Below are 15,647 nucleotides of genomic sequence, written 5' to 3'. Positions count from 1 at the left end.
AACAAAGACACACAATTATGAAAGAACACCAAACTGCATTTAATTAGAAAAACATGATCACAAACGAGTGGATCATTGGTCTTAACATGCAAACGGTCAAATTAAGACTTCAACAACAGTTGTGGATTGAAAGCCCCCGACGGCTAGCATCGAACAATATTAAGAGACTTCAGTCACTGTTGTTTTACAATATCCAAGCCAAATTTTTTTTTTGTTTTATCAAATTGCATTATTACCAAGCTCCAAGGCTTTGAAATAGGTAATCAGGTGTGCTGATTGACTTGTCCAACATGGCTATAATTATATTGTTATGGATCAAATCACACTGGAAAAAAGACCCCACATTTCCAGATCTCAGTTTTAAGACAAGATCAGTGAAGTAACTAAGCTAACGATGTTTTATTTATTATTATTATTTTTTTTTACTTCTGTGCAACTTCACAGAACTTAAAAAATACCGGAAAACATTTACCATCAAGGCAGAAAATGAGCAAATTTATCTGGATAACTTTAAAATAAAAAAAATAAAAAAGGTTTTAAGATAACTTACTTCCTCTTTTCACAAAGTCCCCAAGACAAAACCTAAATGTGGCATCACGACAGAAAAAAATATTAAACTGTAATTAAATATTCGCTAGAATAACCTAGTATTTAGTGGCTTGTGCCTTATATGTTCCTTCCTGAATCATTATCCTCATCCTGTCACATTGTTAATAAAGTTAAGCAAATAGTCCTTTGACAAGTATCATTGTGCATCCCTCTTCAACGCTGACGATTGCGTCTTCACACACAAATAATTAAATGAGTCATCAATAGTTTACAACAATTTAGTAACACTACAAAAAGGTTATTTTCAGGTTAACATTGGCCATGAGTTTTAGAGTTAACAGCATAAAAATCAGTCTCTTCTCAAGCCTCTGAAATACCAGCCCTCCTTTTTCACAGTGTGATTGGAAAAGATACTAATTAATAACAAGGTCCCAGAGATGAGGAGGAATCCCACTCACCTGGATCCAAGATGCGTCTTGGAATTTTAAGATACTCCAATCACTCGAAGTAGTAAAACGTCACTCAAAGTAGTAAAATGTATCAGGAGAGTGATAATTATCAGATTCATTATTATTAATATTCAGCTTAAAAGAAAATGTCAGTTGTGGTTTTTAAAAATGTAATAAAATCAAAAGTGCACAAAAAAGGTGCTTTGCCTTAGAGATGAGGATTTGGGCTTCAGGAATGAGTAACAAGGCAGTTGCTTTTTTTCTTTTAAGACGTCTGGCACTGAACGCCTCCTGTGCTGGCATAGTCGTCTTCATCCATGTAGTAGTACTGATGGTGGTGTCTTTTTCTGTTCTCAAAATCACAGTCCTCCAGGTCAGCATAGATGTAGAGGTCATCATCCATACGGTCCAGCTGCTCTGCGTCCATTTTCTCTGGAAAGTAGTTCTCTAGCTGCTTCAGCTTGTGTTCAGGGAGGAAGTTGGCTTGAGGGAACACGACCTAATGCAAACAGCACACGGCTCATCTGTTTAATACTGTAATATACATACGTGCATGTGTATTTTATGTGAGATTGGTCTAACATAATGTCCTTTAATAGAACGAAAAGCTTGTATGTGATATAAATATAGTCGTTAAACTCATGAAAACAAAAAGTTAAAAGTGAAAAAAACATCTTACAGAGAAGTTAATAATGAGGCGTCCTTTCTCAAAAGGTCTGCGGTGCAGGGGCATCCCTTCATTCAAGACGCATTTTGTGTCTCCAGGCTTTATCAATTCTCCTGTGATTAAAATCAAAACAAAACAATGAAAACATGGGCCAAAAAAACTAAAAATCTCAATATTTAATAGAGGAGTCGGGTGTATTTAGCAACAGCACGACTGAAAGCCAGGCCACATCACAACCTCTGATGTATTTCAGCGAGGTGAGACCATGTAGTGGAAAAGCAGCATTAGTGTCTTTGATTCTACCTAATAGTGGTGGAAACTATGACCTACTCTCACAGGAATTATTTTTCATTAAATGTCCCAAAGCTTGCACTGAATTTTATAGTTCATCAATATTGTGATATGTAATGTAATGTATACATTTTATTGTTACTTATCATTTGGTCTGTCTGTAACCCTGTTGTACGTGCTGCTGCCTGTCTCTACAAGGGCCCTCTTATAAAAGAGATTTCCCCTGGTTAACAACAGGTTTTAATAATATTGATTTTTATGGGGTATGCAGTGAAGCACTGTAAAACTCTCCACAAATGCATGACAACAACATAGAAGAGCACACAAACTGAATGCATGTTTCCATTCATACATCATATTTCACATATCTCCAAAAGGATGAAAGCTTCAGAAAAAAGATAATTATGAACCTTATCAAACTCATTTTAGGTATTAGGTCTGTACACAACTCAATAATTTTAGTGTAGCTGTTTTACCTGAATGCGAGGTGATGAGAAGAGTTCTGTTGTCCAGTGTCTGAACTGGTTTCTTGAAACCACACAAAGCTTCTACCAGCTGTAACTGCATGGACATGATCAGGTCCTCTCCTTTCCTGGTGGCAACAGCAACACTTCTGAATTTTAACAGTCCAAAAATATCCTACATACATACAGTATATACACTGTAGCTCCAGTAAATGAAAACAACATTTCTCAACACTGCAAACACAAAGAGAGAAAGTGTACCTGGTGAAAAGTGGATGTTCTCGTTGGTCTAGGACAATGATGATATCACCAGACTCAAGTCCTGGCTCCTGGTCACCCTCTCCATGAAAAACAATCTTCTGACCATCTCTCATTCCTATTGGGAGTAAAATGACACATGCTTATGTGTACAATGCACTGCACACTTGTTTTAGTGTGATTGAGTAAAAACAAACAAACTAAAAAAACAACAACATTTCTTACCTTTGTCAATATGGACTTCCAAGACCTTTTTCTGTCGCAGGATCTTCCGGCCTCCACATGCTTTGCAGCGATCCTTGTGGCTTACTCTGTGTCCTTGGCCCTGACAGCTGTGACACATTGTGGACACTTGTTGGACCATACCTGGTAGAAGCTGGTGCACACGGACCTGCATGCCTGTGCCATGACAAGACATGCACATCTGAGCAGCACCTTTTCGACTACCTCTGCCTAAAGAGCAAGAAAGAGGGGGAAAAAAAGAAGAAGAAAGTCAAAGGCGATCATTTCATTAAGATTTGTTAGATTTGGATTACATCCATAAGCTGTAGCGACCAGGGTACAAAGAACTGAAATCTTGGACATGCACATGCAGAAAAGATAGCTTGGATTAAAAAAAAAAACAATCCTGTGACATGACACTTAAGAGATGATGTACTGTGAGTAGCTCACAGAACCAAAAGCGTACCTTCACATCTTTCACAGATAGCATTCTTCTGGACATTTACTTTTCTTGTCGCTCCATTATAAAGATCTTCCAGTGTCACTGTAATCTGATGAACAGTGTTCTTCCCTGAGGTTAAAAAAAAATAATGATGTCATTCAAAAAGCACACAACTTTGCTTCATAATGTGAGCAAGAGAAAAATGATATGTAGAAAAGCTTAGTTTCCTCTTTGTCAAACAAAGACATCGTCACAGGTCAAAAGGTCAAGACAGTGATACAAACACTTTCCAAACTTCACTCAATTCAGTGTAAACAATTCTTGTACCTTTTCGCTCTCTGTGCATTCGACTTCCTCCACCAAAAAACAAGTCAAAGATGTCCATGGGCGATGCAAATCCCCCACCACCACAACCACCGCCAGTTCCTCCTTCCTTTATAGCCTTTTCACCTCCACGGTCATAAACCTCTCTTTTCTTGGGATCTGACAACACCTCATATGCCTGTGAGATCTCTTTGAACTATACACAATAAAAAACAAACAAACAAAAACTTGGAGGAAAATATTTCTGGCAATATACAGGTGAATCTGAATATGAAAAAAGCGCTTAAAATGTTACTCTTACAAATGTAAAAAGTGAATAAATCTACTAAACAACTACATTAAATGTACTAACCCACACAATTTCATATTATGCAACATGTTTGTGGACATTGATAGAGCCATAATTTACAAACGGAAAAACTCTACAACAAAACAATGCTAGTGTGATAACAATTTCTATGCAAACAAAACAGAATGCAGCGATTTATGTTCAGTATATGATTGCAACAAAAGAGGGTTACCTTCTCTCCTTCTGTGGGATTTTTGTCAGGGTGATATTTCAAGGCTAGTTTGCGATAGGCTTTTTTTAGCTCATCTGGAGTGGCACTAGGTTTCACACCCAGTGCATCATAGAAGCCTGTTTCCTTGACCATGGTTGCTTTTAACAGATAACCTGTACAACAGGGCAAGAAGATAATAATTAAAAAAAACAGTATATATATATTTGGAGTAGTGTGCAAAAGACTAGGGCACCACCAGCTTTGTTGTTTTTATGTCTGTCAAATTCTGTGATCAGTGGAATTTGGATAGGAATAATGTGGCTGAAAGTTGTCAGTCAATGAGTTTAACTCCTACAACATGTGAATGTGATGCTCAAGCATATCTTAAATAAACTTGGCGTACTTTACCTTTGTTGCAGCAGGTGTTTGTCGAAATGCAATAATAGGATTAACACAGATTTTACCCCCCGAAAAAAGAATGGCTTAAGCACCTTTGATGTTTTAGTTTTGTAATTCCTGCACCAAACTGGCATTAATAACGTATGACTTTTTATCCAGATGGTTATATAGAAGAGACACCAGTTGACACAGCAGCACCAAGTGTGACAGAAAAATGTATAGATGGAAAAAAATCAGAGGAGAAATAAATTATGGGCAAATATATAATAACAAGGTTAATGGTTCAGTGGTTATTAATAACACTAATAATACAAGACATACGCTTTATACAATGCAGTGCACAAAATGAACAGTAGATGATCATGTGTGCAGTTTAGATTTTCAGAAAATGAAACCAAAACACAAGCAAGGGCTTACAGCTCAAGTACAGCTCACATTTCCCATTGACACATTTTACCATGAGCCTCACTAGAAATCTGTTAGCAGATGATAAACTGATAAAGATAACAATACAGTAACTCTGAAAAATATTAAGCAGATTGGATGTTTACTTTCTAATACTGAGTGAGAACAAAACTTTTCGTTAATCCTTTTAACAAGGGGGTTGTTGTAAAATCTGACTGGATAAGAGTTACTTTATGCTTAACAAACAATGACAGTTAATCATTGACGTTTGAATAAAGGTTTATTTTAAGTATCTGATGGCTGTAGGGGTTTAACTATTTTCAGAAGTAAAAAAAGGAGAGAAAAATATGACACTTATTCAACTATGGTGAGTTTGATATAAAGTGTAAAAACTGGCTGTCAGAAACTACACAGGAAAACAGAGCTTCCGATGTTTGTTTTTGGACAAAACGTGACCATGTCCATTTTACTGAGTTAGACTATGAATCACAACAAACCAACTACCTGTTACTTTGCTCAGGCTCAAAACAACATCGCTGTCTCTCATCTACCAGGCCCTGGGTGCCTCAGCGGTGATAGCATTGCTAACGCTAGTAAGCTAGCTAACTAATCTGTTCTTCTGGCGTTAAACCAGACGAAAAAAGGCGTGTATCAGTAAACTTGTATAGATAATACATATACATTCATATACTGTTATATCCCAACCTTAAATGGAGACAGCAGCGAGGGTGCTCACACGTTGTAAGCGGACATCGAATCACACTGCAACGCTTCGTCAGTTTTGTTTCTTCTTCTCCAGTGGGGTTTCACGGCAATTTGCATTCAAGAGTTGCAATAATACTGCCACCTTCTGGTGTCAATTAATCACTGCAATGCCTTTATATAACGCAGTGCTTCTCAAATAGTATTTATGTGGAGGCTCATTTTAAATATAACAACCTGTCATCATGAGGCACATGAACATAACATAAATGATAATAACTAACCCTCATGAGATCACATTTTTATTATGAATGAAAAATACAACCTTTCAAAATTGCCGGTAGAGAAAAAATACACAACTAAGCACATTTTCGCTCTAATTTTAGTTTTAGTTAGTTTTGTAAGCACACAATTAAGTTTCAGTAAGTCATCGTGTTTGTTCAAACTATAAAAACATTGGTCTTGAACCACTCAACAATATCGATCGTGACAAGAGCTGATTTTATTTTTTAACACCTAACATTATTTTTAATCATCTACTTCCGTTTTATTAATTTTTTGTCTTCGTTAATGTTTTTCTTTTTCTTGGGTGTCTTGACACAAGTGCCACAATAACTGTACATTTAATTTAAATTTGGTTTAATAAATACTTATTTTTTAATTGAGAAAGTATTTATCTTCTTTTTTGTGTACGTTGTATATGTATACTTTCTCAGTAAACATATACTTTTTTATTGAGAAACTTCCAGAAAGCCTTTTCCTCTTGGACCTAAATTCATGACGTCAATTTCCTGCGACGAGAGGACAGCGACACCAAAACAAGCGCAATCCCCCCTGCACACTTTTGTTTGAATATGAAAGAAGAAAGGAAGATGAAAATCTAAATGCAATGTTAAAATGCCGACTTGCTGGCTTGTTAGCGAAGAGGGGATTCATAAACCAATTCTGCTGCCTCACTTACAAACAGTTGTCCTGGGTCGATGTCCAGAAACGACTATTAAAGACAAAAAATGCTCCCGGCAGCAAGGTAATCTACTGAAACATGCACACTGTGTTAGCAGTTAGCTTTACACGTAAAGATTGAAACAAAAGACAGACAATTAATATCACGGGTCGTGAGACCAGGTGTAGACCTGCTATAGACGAAACGTTTCACAACATGTTTATAGATTGATAACTTATATTTGCAAGTATTGCGCTTTAGAACTAAGTTGGAGTTCTCCCTTTTCATGTTACTCCTTGCAATCTAGAGAACATGACTATACTTTTGATCCACTACATCTATAACGTATAGTTATTCAGAACAGCAGTGACAACTCTGTTCATCTCTTTCTCAAATTACAGAAAAAATAACCAGCTATTTTTATATTGTTTTTTTATATAATAAAATAATATTTTAATTTTAATATTTATTTTAATGATACAAATGGGTAATTTCTGGGTACATGTGTGTAGGATTCACGTGAAATTCTTTCAGTTTTGCAGATATGGAACACAACTATATATAGTGTACTGCAACCTTACATTAAAGTTATCAATATTAATAACTCATATACAACTAAAAATAACATATTGAAGGGTGTTGTCGACTCATCCTGATCCCCAGACACTTGAGGTTGCCAGGTAGTTTGTGCAACCAGTCCCTCATAAACTTGAAGATGGATCTATGTGGAACTGCACTTGTACTCCTTAACACCCCCTTGGAGATGTTGCTTTAATGAATCCAATTAATTAGAAACCAGTTGTATAAATAACACTTACACAAATTTTGGAGGTTTGTGGATTGTTACTTGGACAAAACAAGATGTTTGTCTCTTTGGGCTCCAGGAAATTCCACTGGTACAATTCATAGAGTGAGTGAGTGACTGAGCAATTTCTCTGCATATCGCTGTTTGTTTTCTTTTTTAATATCTTTTTATTTATTTTCCTCAAAAAGTGAAATGTTTTAAGTTTAAAGCATCACAAATGATAAAAAAAACCACTTTGTCATGTCTCCCCAACCAGTTGAATTGAAAGCAGAGTGCAACAAAGGTTATGTCAAAGTTAAACAGGTAAGATGCATAAAATCTGATCTGAAATCAGGAATATGTTATGAATCTACTTTGGTGCTGAACCTATAGCTTGAGTTCTGCTGCTATTTTACACATCCTTTGCATTTTGCACACATTTTTGTTTAACAATTCTGCTTAATTGTTTTTCATGTGTTTATGTCAGTGATTACCTACATGTCATCCACTGATAGTTTAACATGTGTCTTGTCTCTCATCCTTGTTTTAAAGCTTGGCACAAATCCCACCTCCGTAGACTCTGTAGTGGTGGGTACAGGCAATGAGGTCAGGATAAAGCCTGGACAGCGGCTTCATATTGTCAATCAGCTCTATCCATACACAATTCAGTTCAAGGAGGATCCCACTGGCAAAAATAGTGGCACCAAAAGACCCAGAGAGTCAGCCTCAGATGACAGAGAGAGCCCTAGAGAGGCACAGAAAATGAAAGCAGCCAAACTGACTGAAAAGGTCCCTGTGTTGGTCAACCATGGAGAAGCCCAGAAACACACTGTGAGAAACCCCCCCGAGCTGTATGCATGTTTTTGTTTTGTGGTTAGTGTGTGTGCAAAATGATATATTTAGAGTGTTGTTTTCATTATTTTATTCTTGTTATATGTATACTATACAGCATAAACATATTTCCTGAAATCTGTTGTAGGAAAGAGGTGGGCTTTGGAGTCAAGGTTTGAAAATTTCAATGCAAGACCCAAAGATGCAGGTTGGTATTGCTGAGAGATTTACAGTCATTGTGAGACCTACACATCTGGGCAAACTAGTGTTTCAGTTAAACATGTTCCTTTAATCTCTGATGACATGTCATGGTCATTTTATGTCTTAATGTAATACATTTTCTTACATATAGCCCCACCGCTGAATTTTCTTACCAATTTCCTGGTTTTTTCTAGCTATACAAGGATGATAAAGTAGTAGTAATCAAAGACAAATACCCCAAAGCTCGCCACCACTGGCTCGTCCTGCCATGGCAGTCCATCCCCAGTCTGAAGGCACTGTGTGAGGAGCACTGTGACTTGGTCAAACATATGCAGCAAGTGGCCGATCAGATGGTTCAGCAGTGCCCCGATTCTAGCTCCCTCAGCTTCCGCACAGGGTACCATGCCATCCCAAGTATGAGGTTAGTAATAACCAACGGCAACAGTTTTATGTTGCAGCTGAATATCCCCCACCTCCCCCTTCCATTCCTAGTGTGTTGGAGAACCAGTGTAGCCTTCATTTAGCATAAAAACTTGTTGGTGGGCTTTTGTAAAAATAACAAAGTATGCAAGTAATTGTATTAATTTTAAAACACTTTTTAAATTAAGTATAATTATTTTATCTTCTTCTGCCAAATGAATGTCATTTAACCTAAATGTTAAAATGCTAATGTTGCTCTAACATTAAATAACTACACTAATGCTTTATCCTATTTTATGTACATGTGTAATTTAATTTTCATTTGTAACACAAAATACTAAAAATATTGTACTTTCCTTGTACTTATTTGTTGCTTTCCTTAGTTCCTTAGTGACGTTTGACAGAGCATTCAGAAGAAACTCACACATTGATTGATTCTTTAAATGCAGACTACTTGATGTCAACTCACACTTCATGTTTATCTCCCTTTACAGTCATGTCCATCTCCACGTGATCAGCCAGGACTTCGACTCTCCTTGTTTAAAGAACAAAAAGCACTGGAACTCTTTTACAACTGACTATTTCATTGAGTCTAATGGTGAGAGTGAATTTTGTCTTTTTCTGGTGTTTTGACTCTCCTCGCTTTGTCCATCACTACAAATATGATGCACTTCTCTTTATCTGTAGATGTCATTCAGATGCTTGAAACAAATGGAAGGGTCACAGTAAAAGAAGGCGCCACTGAGTTGTTGAAACTTCCACTCTGCTGTCACATGTGTCACAAAGAGCTCTCCACTATACCGGCTCTGAAGGAACATCTCAAGTCTCACTTTCCCAGATAAGAAAGTGACATCAACAAGATGCAATACCTCAACTGTTCATGGTTCAGCATACAAGTTTTGACACAATAGACCTTATTTTTTCCCTCTATGATTTATAGTTCATTCAGTATTATGTAATCATGTGACAGGGAAATAGCATTGATGTTCACCTGTTTAAGTCATTTATTTATGGTTTAAGGAGAATCACTTTACATATTGATGTAGAATTACGTCATTCTAATTTTTCAGAAATGTTCAAATACGTTGTAATAAATGTTTTGTAAGAACTAAATACACATTTCGTTTTCTTTGATCATGGAAATGGATGGATCTTGGAAATGCTTGTGTTGCTGACAGATCATTGTCTTTAAGTGCAGAGTGCCTCAGAAATAAAACAAAAGGTGGTTGCTACATTTGATTGCATAAAATTAGGCACATTTGAAAACCACATTTGTATGTTCTAAAAAATATATCAGAGCTATTAACACACACAAAAAACGATTTACATCATGGCAACTTGAGATGTGATCACACACTTTCTGTCAGATTTCTGGTCATCAAAAAGAAAACTAGCAGGAGTTGGGTGCATTTGCTTAGACTGAGCAGGTGTCTTTTCGTCCTGAATGAGAATAAAGTGAGAGCACATCCTTCAAGATCTTTCAGTGGTTGAGACAGCAGCAAGAAGAGGTTACTTTGTCGCCGCCTGCTGGTACGTTTGTATACAGTCTGCTACAGAACAATCTCGGGGGTTTATCTCAGGATCTTGTTCCTCCTCAAACGTGGTTTAAATAATGCATACTCCGTCATTATCAGGGCAAAAGTAATCGCCTTTTATTCTGAAGGGGATAATTTGATTACATGTGCGTTAAATATGAAACAAAGGCGAAATGGCAAGTTTGGTAAATGTACGGGGATATATAGTTGCTCAACATCAGTCGCATCGAAGAAATGGTTTGGCTACGAATGAGACAGCAAAAGCTCATTGGCCCGTACGGGGATCGAACCCGCGACCTTGGCGTTATTAGCACCACGCTCTAACCAACTGAGCTAACCGGCCATGAGAACCTGTGGAAAAAATAGACTTTATGATAGCACGTGATGTGTGTCGTTGTAATTGTTATTTTTTGTTTTAGAACGTACATTCAACAGGCTTCGATAAAAAAATACAGTAAATAGCTTTACAGTAAGTTATGACTAATTATAATACACACAAGCTAACTTTTCTAAGTACATTTGCTGAGAAAATGTGTCAAGTCTAAGTATTGCATTCACTTATACTCACACTTACTTTTTATAAATCATTGTCTTTATTACATATGCAGACACAGCAGAGCTGAAGTATAGGTCTACTTTACAGTGAATACTGGTACTCTTACCCTAACCTTAACCACCACAACTAAGTGCTTAACTCTGACCCTAACCCTGACTTAGTTCTATCCCTAACACTAAATACAGGTCTCAATCCTCCTGCTAAAGACGTGTACACACACACGCAGAGACCGCTCTTACAAATTTTATTGATCATACTTTCAAACCCATTTGTAATATCACTAAAGCCCGTCAGAGGACCACAGCACACACTTCCATTGGCAAATTATATTTCAGATGCCGATCACAATGTATAACCTTATTTAAAAAAGTATATAAAAATCTAGTAAATATATGTAAATGAGAAAAGTAAAACATTTTCCTCTAAAATGCAGTAGAATAGAAGTAGGTCGACGCATTTACACTGGAAATGTTCAAGTAAAGTACAAGTAGGCTAGTGTTTGAGCAAAGTGACCCTTCCTGTAACTCACCATGTCTAATTATTTAAATACATGCAAGTCCCCAACACCCATGGTCATATTAAATGTTTATTATTATCAAAACAAAGTGAATACTAGGCTAAATAATACATCATCATCATCACACATACAGTAATACCAAGAATCAATATTCAGAGGTGACAGGCAGGAGCAAGGTGTCATCATCCTGAGTGTTGTAGTTCATAGTGGGAAAACTAAAGTGTAATAAAGAGCATGTGATCATCTCCTTAGACTCAGCTCCCTCTCGTCGTCATCTGGCACCATCAGATTGTCCAGAGCATGGTGGCCATCATCTCCTATATCCTGGAAAACGTACTCTTCACTTTCACAGCTCTGAGTCCCATTCACACAGTCCTTGGTTGTGATCTGTTCCACCTCTGCACTGTCACTGATATCGCTGTCCTCTGTGCTCTTGCTTGTGTCACTGCTGTCGCTGGTCTCACTGCTCTCACTGCTCTCACTGCTGGTGCTGTCTTTGCTGTCACTGGGAGCAGCGGTAGCACCAGTCACTTCACTGCTGGAGCTCTCGCTGCTGTCACTGGGTGCGGCGGTAGCAACAGTGATTTCTGCGCTCTCGCTGGTGGTATCACTGCTGTCGCTGGTGCTCTCCTCCAAAGGCAGGATCATCCTCTGTTTGAAAGCTTTCTTGTGAGTGGACTGTTTGTCCGTCAGATGCTCTGTTTGACCCTTGACCTCTGTGCTGCTGTTGTCCTCTGCGCTCAGGTAGTTGGTGACTCCTGCGAAGGCTTGAACCCAGCTCTGCTGCAGACAGTAAACAGAACACAGTGTTAATCTCAGCTGAAAGCGTGCGTTTTCGAGCAAGTGGATGTTCAACATTTTCTCACCTTCCGAACGTTCTCCTCACTGCCCATGCTGTCGTCTCTGGTTTCATCGACAGAGTCAATCTGTGGAAATTCAATTATAGAATATGAGTTAAAGGTAATTATGAATGAATATATAAATTGTTGTCTTCACAACAACAGAATGAGCCCTTTATAGTTACACCAGGAGCGGGTCCTGTCTATGGACGTTGCTATGTTGGACTTTATGCTAATATTGGCAATAAACTAGGTATAAAATATCTTATCATCTTACCCCATCATCCTCATCTGACTGGCTCTTACTCTCCTCAGAAGTCTGTATTTTTTTTTTCATAATACATGGTAATGAGACAATTGTTAAAAGACGATACATTTGAAATCACGAACATTAGAACAGTAGAACCCACCTTGTCCTCGGATGTAGATTCTAAAGATTCTGACGATTCTGAACTCTGGAAAAACAAAGAATAATGTCAGACACATTTTTCGTGAGGAGCCTTGCAGAATATAGAAACGCCTGAATGACTCACTTGATTTGAGGAGTTTTCTTCAGAGCTCTGCAACATAAAGAGCGACAGTGTTTAGGAGAGGCTCAGCAATCACACGTGATGCACAAGAAAAATAATCATTTACTCATTACTGAAGTAAATGGATAGAGTACCTGAATCTCTGAGGTGTTATTTTCAGATGATTGGGAAATAGACAAACTTTCAGTCTGGGGAGATAAAAAAAAAGTAAGCAGACAACATGGTGGATTTAATTATACCCTTTAACTAAAGTATCAACAATCATCACATTCATTTCAGAGCCATGTTTGTCAGCCATCGCCCGGATAAACGACTGCAATAATTGAGTGCAGACAGACAGACAACAATAGTCTCTGAAATGGGTTTGGTGAACCTTTGTGCAAGAGCGCCTGTTGCTAGTTTTTCTGTCTGTCAGTGTCTGTCAGAGCAAATGATTAATGTGTAAAATAAGAGTCCCGTGAGATAAGGTTTGAAGAGAGGAGTTAATCTGGAAAAGCACTCACCGAGTTTGCGTCAATATCGCTTGATTCCAAAAGGAAATTGTATGAAATCTGCAGAGAGAGAGAAAAAATACATAGGTAAACATGCTGGAAACAAATATTTAAGGTGATCAGAAATAGATTTGTAGGTGTTCTTCACAAAGGAGACTTGTTGTACTCTTGGTTTCTGTTTTTGAGCATTGGTGTTTCAATTAAATGTAAAGAAAATCTTTAGGAATATCAGCACAGAGCCACCTACAACGTTTTTGTTTTCTTTTATAATAATAATAACAATAATAATATTAATAATAATAAGACAAGAGTACAAGATTATAAGGTTAGAAAAATGCTTCCAAGTTATTCTGACCGCTCTCTTACTTACTGGGTTGGCAAAAACTGCTCCAATGAGACAGAATGTTATGATGGTAATCTCCATTGTTCTTGCACGTGAACTGCAAATGTGACAGAAGACGAAAAAAACACAATACCATGGTAAACTTCCAAACCATATGCAAAACCAGAAAAAGAATAGAAAGTTTGGAAATATGGGAAGAAGGAAATTGTGCAATGATCAGTCAATAAATGATTAATTACCTTTTTTGTCCTTTAGAATCAGACGGTGGAGGTAAATCGTCTTTCAGAAGCAAACAGGAGAACCCAGTGTCTATTCTGAGCCACGAATGGATGCTGGTTCCTGAGGCAGTAAAAGCTCAATGTGTGGATTTGCTGTAGAACCTTTGTATATAAGCATCCTCAGTTAAGATGATTGCATCACTTCCTGTCGGATGTCTCCCTCTCTCTCTCTCTTATTTTCTCTCTCTCTCACTTGTCGACACGCAAAGGTGTGTTTGTTCCGGAGAGCGAGCTCAAAACAACACACACACACACACACACACACACGTACACATACAGAGCTGTTTCATTCTGTCACTACATTTTGTCCGCCCCCTCTCATGTACTCGGTGAAATATAGTTCAGCATATGAAACCATAGGGTTTGTGGCCTGCTGAAAAAACAAACTCACCCACTCAGAGTGGAAAGGAGGGCCAGACAGGGACATACTTGTTTCCGGTGAAATAAATGTATTCATTTTGACCATTTAGTCAGCCAATGGTCACAAATGTTACGATTGATTAGTAATAAATGATGCCGCGTGTGACACATAGTGCCTTCCTCAAGGATAGATTCAAAATACGTCACAAATAAAATTAAACGTGAGATATTCATATATTTCATTAGATCAAGGTTTAATACCCTAATGATACATTTAATCAAAAACAAAACAAAACAAATTAAAAAAAAAACAAATTGTGTTTTATAACATCCTCACTGTTACGTGATCATCATAATATGACTTGTTCTTGGAAACAGGATAGAAAGCCTAAATAAAGCCTTCTATATTTCCTCCCCGGCGCTCATTGTTGCTTCCTGGAAATCCTTATATGGCTAGGTCAAAAATAAAATGACAGAATTCCTTGTTTAACCTCACTTTGGATTTCAACCATGCAAAAGAAACATGTAATTAGACTGGATGTTCAGCAGTCTGGAGCTGTTCGCCAAAACCACAGCTACCATTCGTTGTAAGATCCCACTTTAGTAAGGGGAGGAGTGAGGAGACGAGGACTGGGGCTTGTTTAGGCAAACACTCAGCAATGTCCTCACATTCACCCTATAAGGTTACTTCAGTTTTTATAAGAAATGAACTCCCTCGATATTTACACCTAGACGGCTGGTAATAGAGCAGCAGGTCTTAAATGGGATCCTCAGGCGCCAGTGTTTTTCAGGTTTATGTCTATCTGAGCCACAGCTGGACCAGTTGTTGAAAAACAAACAATGTGAGACAAACAACAGCAGGACTGTGGCACTTAAACATCCCAGTGTGTAACAGTTCAGAGGTTATTGGCTGAAATTGAATATACTACCCATGACAATAGGTGAGCGGTCCCTTTAACATTTTAGTTTCAATTGTTTTTATTTAACCTTTATTTAACTAGGTAAAAGACCCATTTAGATTGAGATCTAGCAAATAGATTACAAATGGTTTTAAAGTGCAAAGAAGTAGACAGTTAAAGAGCAGGAGGACAATTTTAAGAACACAGGCACTGATCAATGGAGTCTCGTTGTCTGTCATCAAAGGTGGACTGAAAAGCTTGAAAACTAAATTTGTTTTGTCATTTTGAGTTCTTAATGGAGAGTATTCCAAGCAGAGGGGGGCAACGGCAATCTCCTCAGTTCAGTCCAAACATGTGGAGCAGTCAAATGACAGATGTCACTGGAGCGTAAGGTGCAGTGGCTTGTGATTCTGGAGAGAACTAAAGTCAGGCCGTGTTGTGCACACTC

General features: G+C 37.7%; 3 protein-coding genes and 1 non-coding gene across 6 annotated transcripts; 1 reads left to right on the top strand and 3 right to left on the bottom strand.

Moving 5' to 3' along the window:
• Window positions 1–15: 15 nt before the first annotated feature.
• dnaja1 (DnaJ heat shock protein family (Hsp40) member A1) lies at window positions 16–5,769 on the bottom strand. Its single transcript, XM_044029295.1, has 9 exons — window positions 5,676–5,769; window positions 4,188–4,339; window positions 3,670–3,862; window positions 3,367–3,471; window positions 2,904–3,131; window positions 2,682–2,796; window positions 2,433–2,548; window positions 1,678–1,778; window positions 16–1,497 (listed from the first exon to the last, which is right to left on the bottom strand). The coding sequence occupies exons 2-9, from the start codon at window positions 4,317–4,319 to the stop codon at window positions 1,264–1,266; spliced, it is 1,224 nt and encodes a 407-aa protein (XP_043885230.1). The 5' UTR covers window positions 4,320–4,339; window positions 5,676–5,769; the 3' UTR covers window positions 16–1,263.
• A 706-nt stretch (window positions 5,770–6,475) lies between these two features.
• On the top strand, window positions 6,476–9,964 carry aptx (aprataxin). 2 transcript variants are annotated; one of them, XM_044027341.1, is made up of 7 exons: window positions 6,476–6,699; window positions 7,677–7,723; window positions 7,952–8,230; window positions 8,379–8,438; window positions 8,626–8,852; window positions 9,346–9,449; window positions 9,539–9,964. In XM_044027341.1, exons 1-7 carry the CDS (start codon window positions 6,570–6,572, stop codon window positions 9,691–9,693), a joined length of 1,002 nt encoding a protein of 333 aa, XP_043883276.1. In that variant the 5' UTR covers window positions 6,476–6,569; the 3' UTR covers window positions 9,694–9,964. The 2 variants fall into 2 exon arrangements, with proteins under 2 accessions (XP_043883276.1, XP_043883278.1); XM_044027343.1 differs by lacking the exon at window positions 7,677–7,723.
• A 691-nt stretch (window positions 9,965–10,655) lies between these two features.
• On the bottom strand, window positions 10,656–10,729 carry trnai-aau. The gene has a single exon. It is a non-coding gene; the product is annotated as a tRNA-Ile (tRNA).
• An 87-nt stretch (window positions 10,730–10,816) lies between these two features.
• On the bottom strand, window positions 10,817–14,135 carry scpp1 (secretory calcium-binding phosphoprotein 1). 2 transcript variants are annotated; one of them, XM_044027652.1, is made up of 9 exons: window positions 13,902–14,135; window positions 13,690–13,759; window positions 13,332–13,379; window positions 12,963–13,016; window positions 12,832–12,858; window positions 12,709–12,753; window positions 12,576–12,617; window positions 12,326–12,385; window positions 10,817–12,239 (listed from the first exon to the last, which is right to left on the bottom strand). In XM_044027652.1, exons 2-9 carry the CDS (start codon window positions 13,741–13,743, stop codon window positions 11,700–11,702), a joined length of 870 nt encoding a protein of 289 aa, XP_043883587.1. In that variant the 5' UTR covers window positions 13,744–13,759; window positions 13,902–14,135; the 3' UTR covers window positions 10,817–11,699. The 2 variants fall into 2 exon arrangements, with proteins under 2 accessions (XP_043883587.1, XP_043883585.1); XM_044027650.1 differs by having other exon boundaries at window positions 10,819–12,242; window positions 13,690–13,761; window positions 13,903–14,130.
• Between the last annotated feature and the right edge of the window lie 1,512 nt (window positions 14,136–15,647).

The sequence above is a fragment of the Solea senegalensis genome, linkage group LG6 (assembly GCF_019176455.1).
Source record: "Solea senegalensis isolate Sse05_10M linkage group LG6, IFAPA_SoseM_1, whole genome shotgun sequence".
NCBI classification, from domain to species: domain Eukaryota; kingdom Metazoa; phylum Chordata; class Actinopteri; order Pleuronectiformes; family Soleidae; genus Solea; species Solea senegalensis.
The sequence above is the reverse complement of the archived record's forward strand: the minus strand, read 5'-3'. Positions and strand labels throughout refer to the sequence as shown.

What these genes read in the sequence shown, in the direction of transcription:
- dnaja1 (XM_044029295.1), bottom strand. Translation starts at nt 4,319, where the DNA reads ATGGTCAAGGAAACAGGCTTCTATGATGCACTGGGTGTGAAACCTAGT. An exon ending in ATCCCACAGAAGGAGAGAAG is followed by an intron (nt 3,863 to 4,187) that starts GTAACCCTCTTT and finishes TATTGTGTATAG; the next exon opens with TTCAAAGAGATCTCACAGGC. An exon ending in TCTCATCACCTCGCATTCAG is followed by an intron (nt 1,779 to 2,432) that starts GTAAAACAGCTA and finishes TTTTAATCACAG; the next exon opens with GAGAATTGATAAAGCCTGGA.
- aptx (XM_044027341.1), top strand. Translation starts at nt 6,570, where the DNA reads ATGCCGACTTGCTGGCTTGTTAGCGAAGAGGGGATTCATAAACCAATT. An exon ending in GTTATGTCAAAGTTAAACAG is followed by an intron (nt 7,724 to 7,951) that starts GTAAGATGCATA and finishes CTTGTTTTAAAG; the next exon opens with CTTGGCACAAATCCCACCTC. An exon ending in CTATTTCATTGAGTCTAATG is followed by an intron (nt 9,450 to 9,538) that starts GTGAGAGTGAAT and finishes CTTTATCTGTAG; the next exon opens with ATGTCATTCAGATGCTTGAA.
- scpp1 (XM_044027650.1), bottom strand. Translation starts at nt 13,743, where the DNA reads ATGGAGATTACCATCATAACATTCTGTCTCATTGGAGCAGTTTTTGCC. An exon ending in GAGCAGTTTTTGCCAACCCA is followed by an intron (nt 13,380 to 13,689) that starts GTAAGTAAGAGA and finishes CTCTCTCTGCAG; the next exon opens with ATTTCATACAATTTCCTTTT. An exon ending in AAGAAAACTCCTCAAATCAA is followed by an intron (nt 12,754 to 12,831) that starts GTGAGTCATTCA and finishes TTGTTTTTCCAG; the next exon opens with AGTTCAGAATCGTCAGAATC.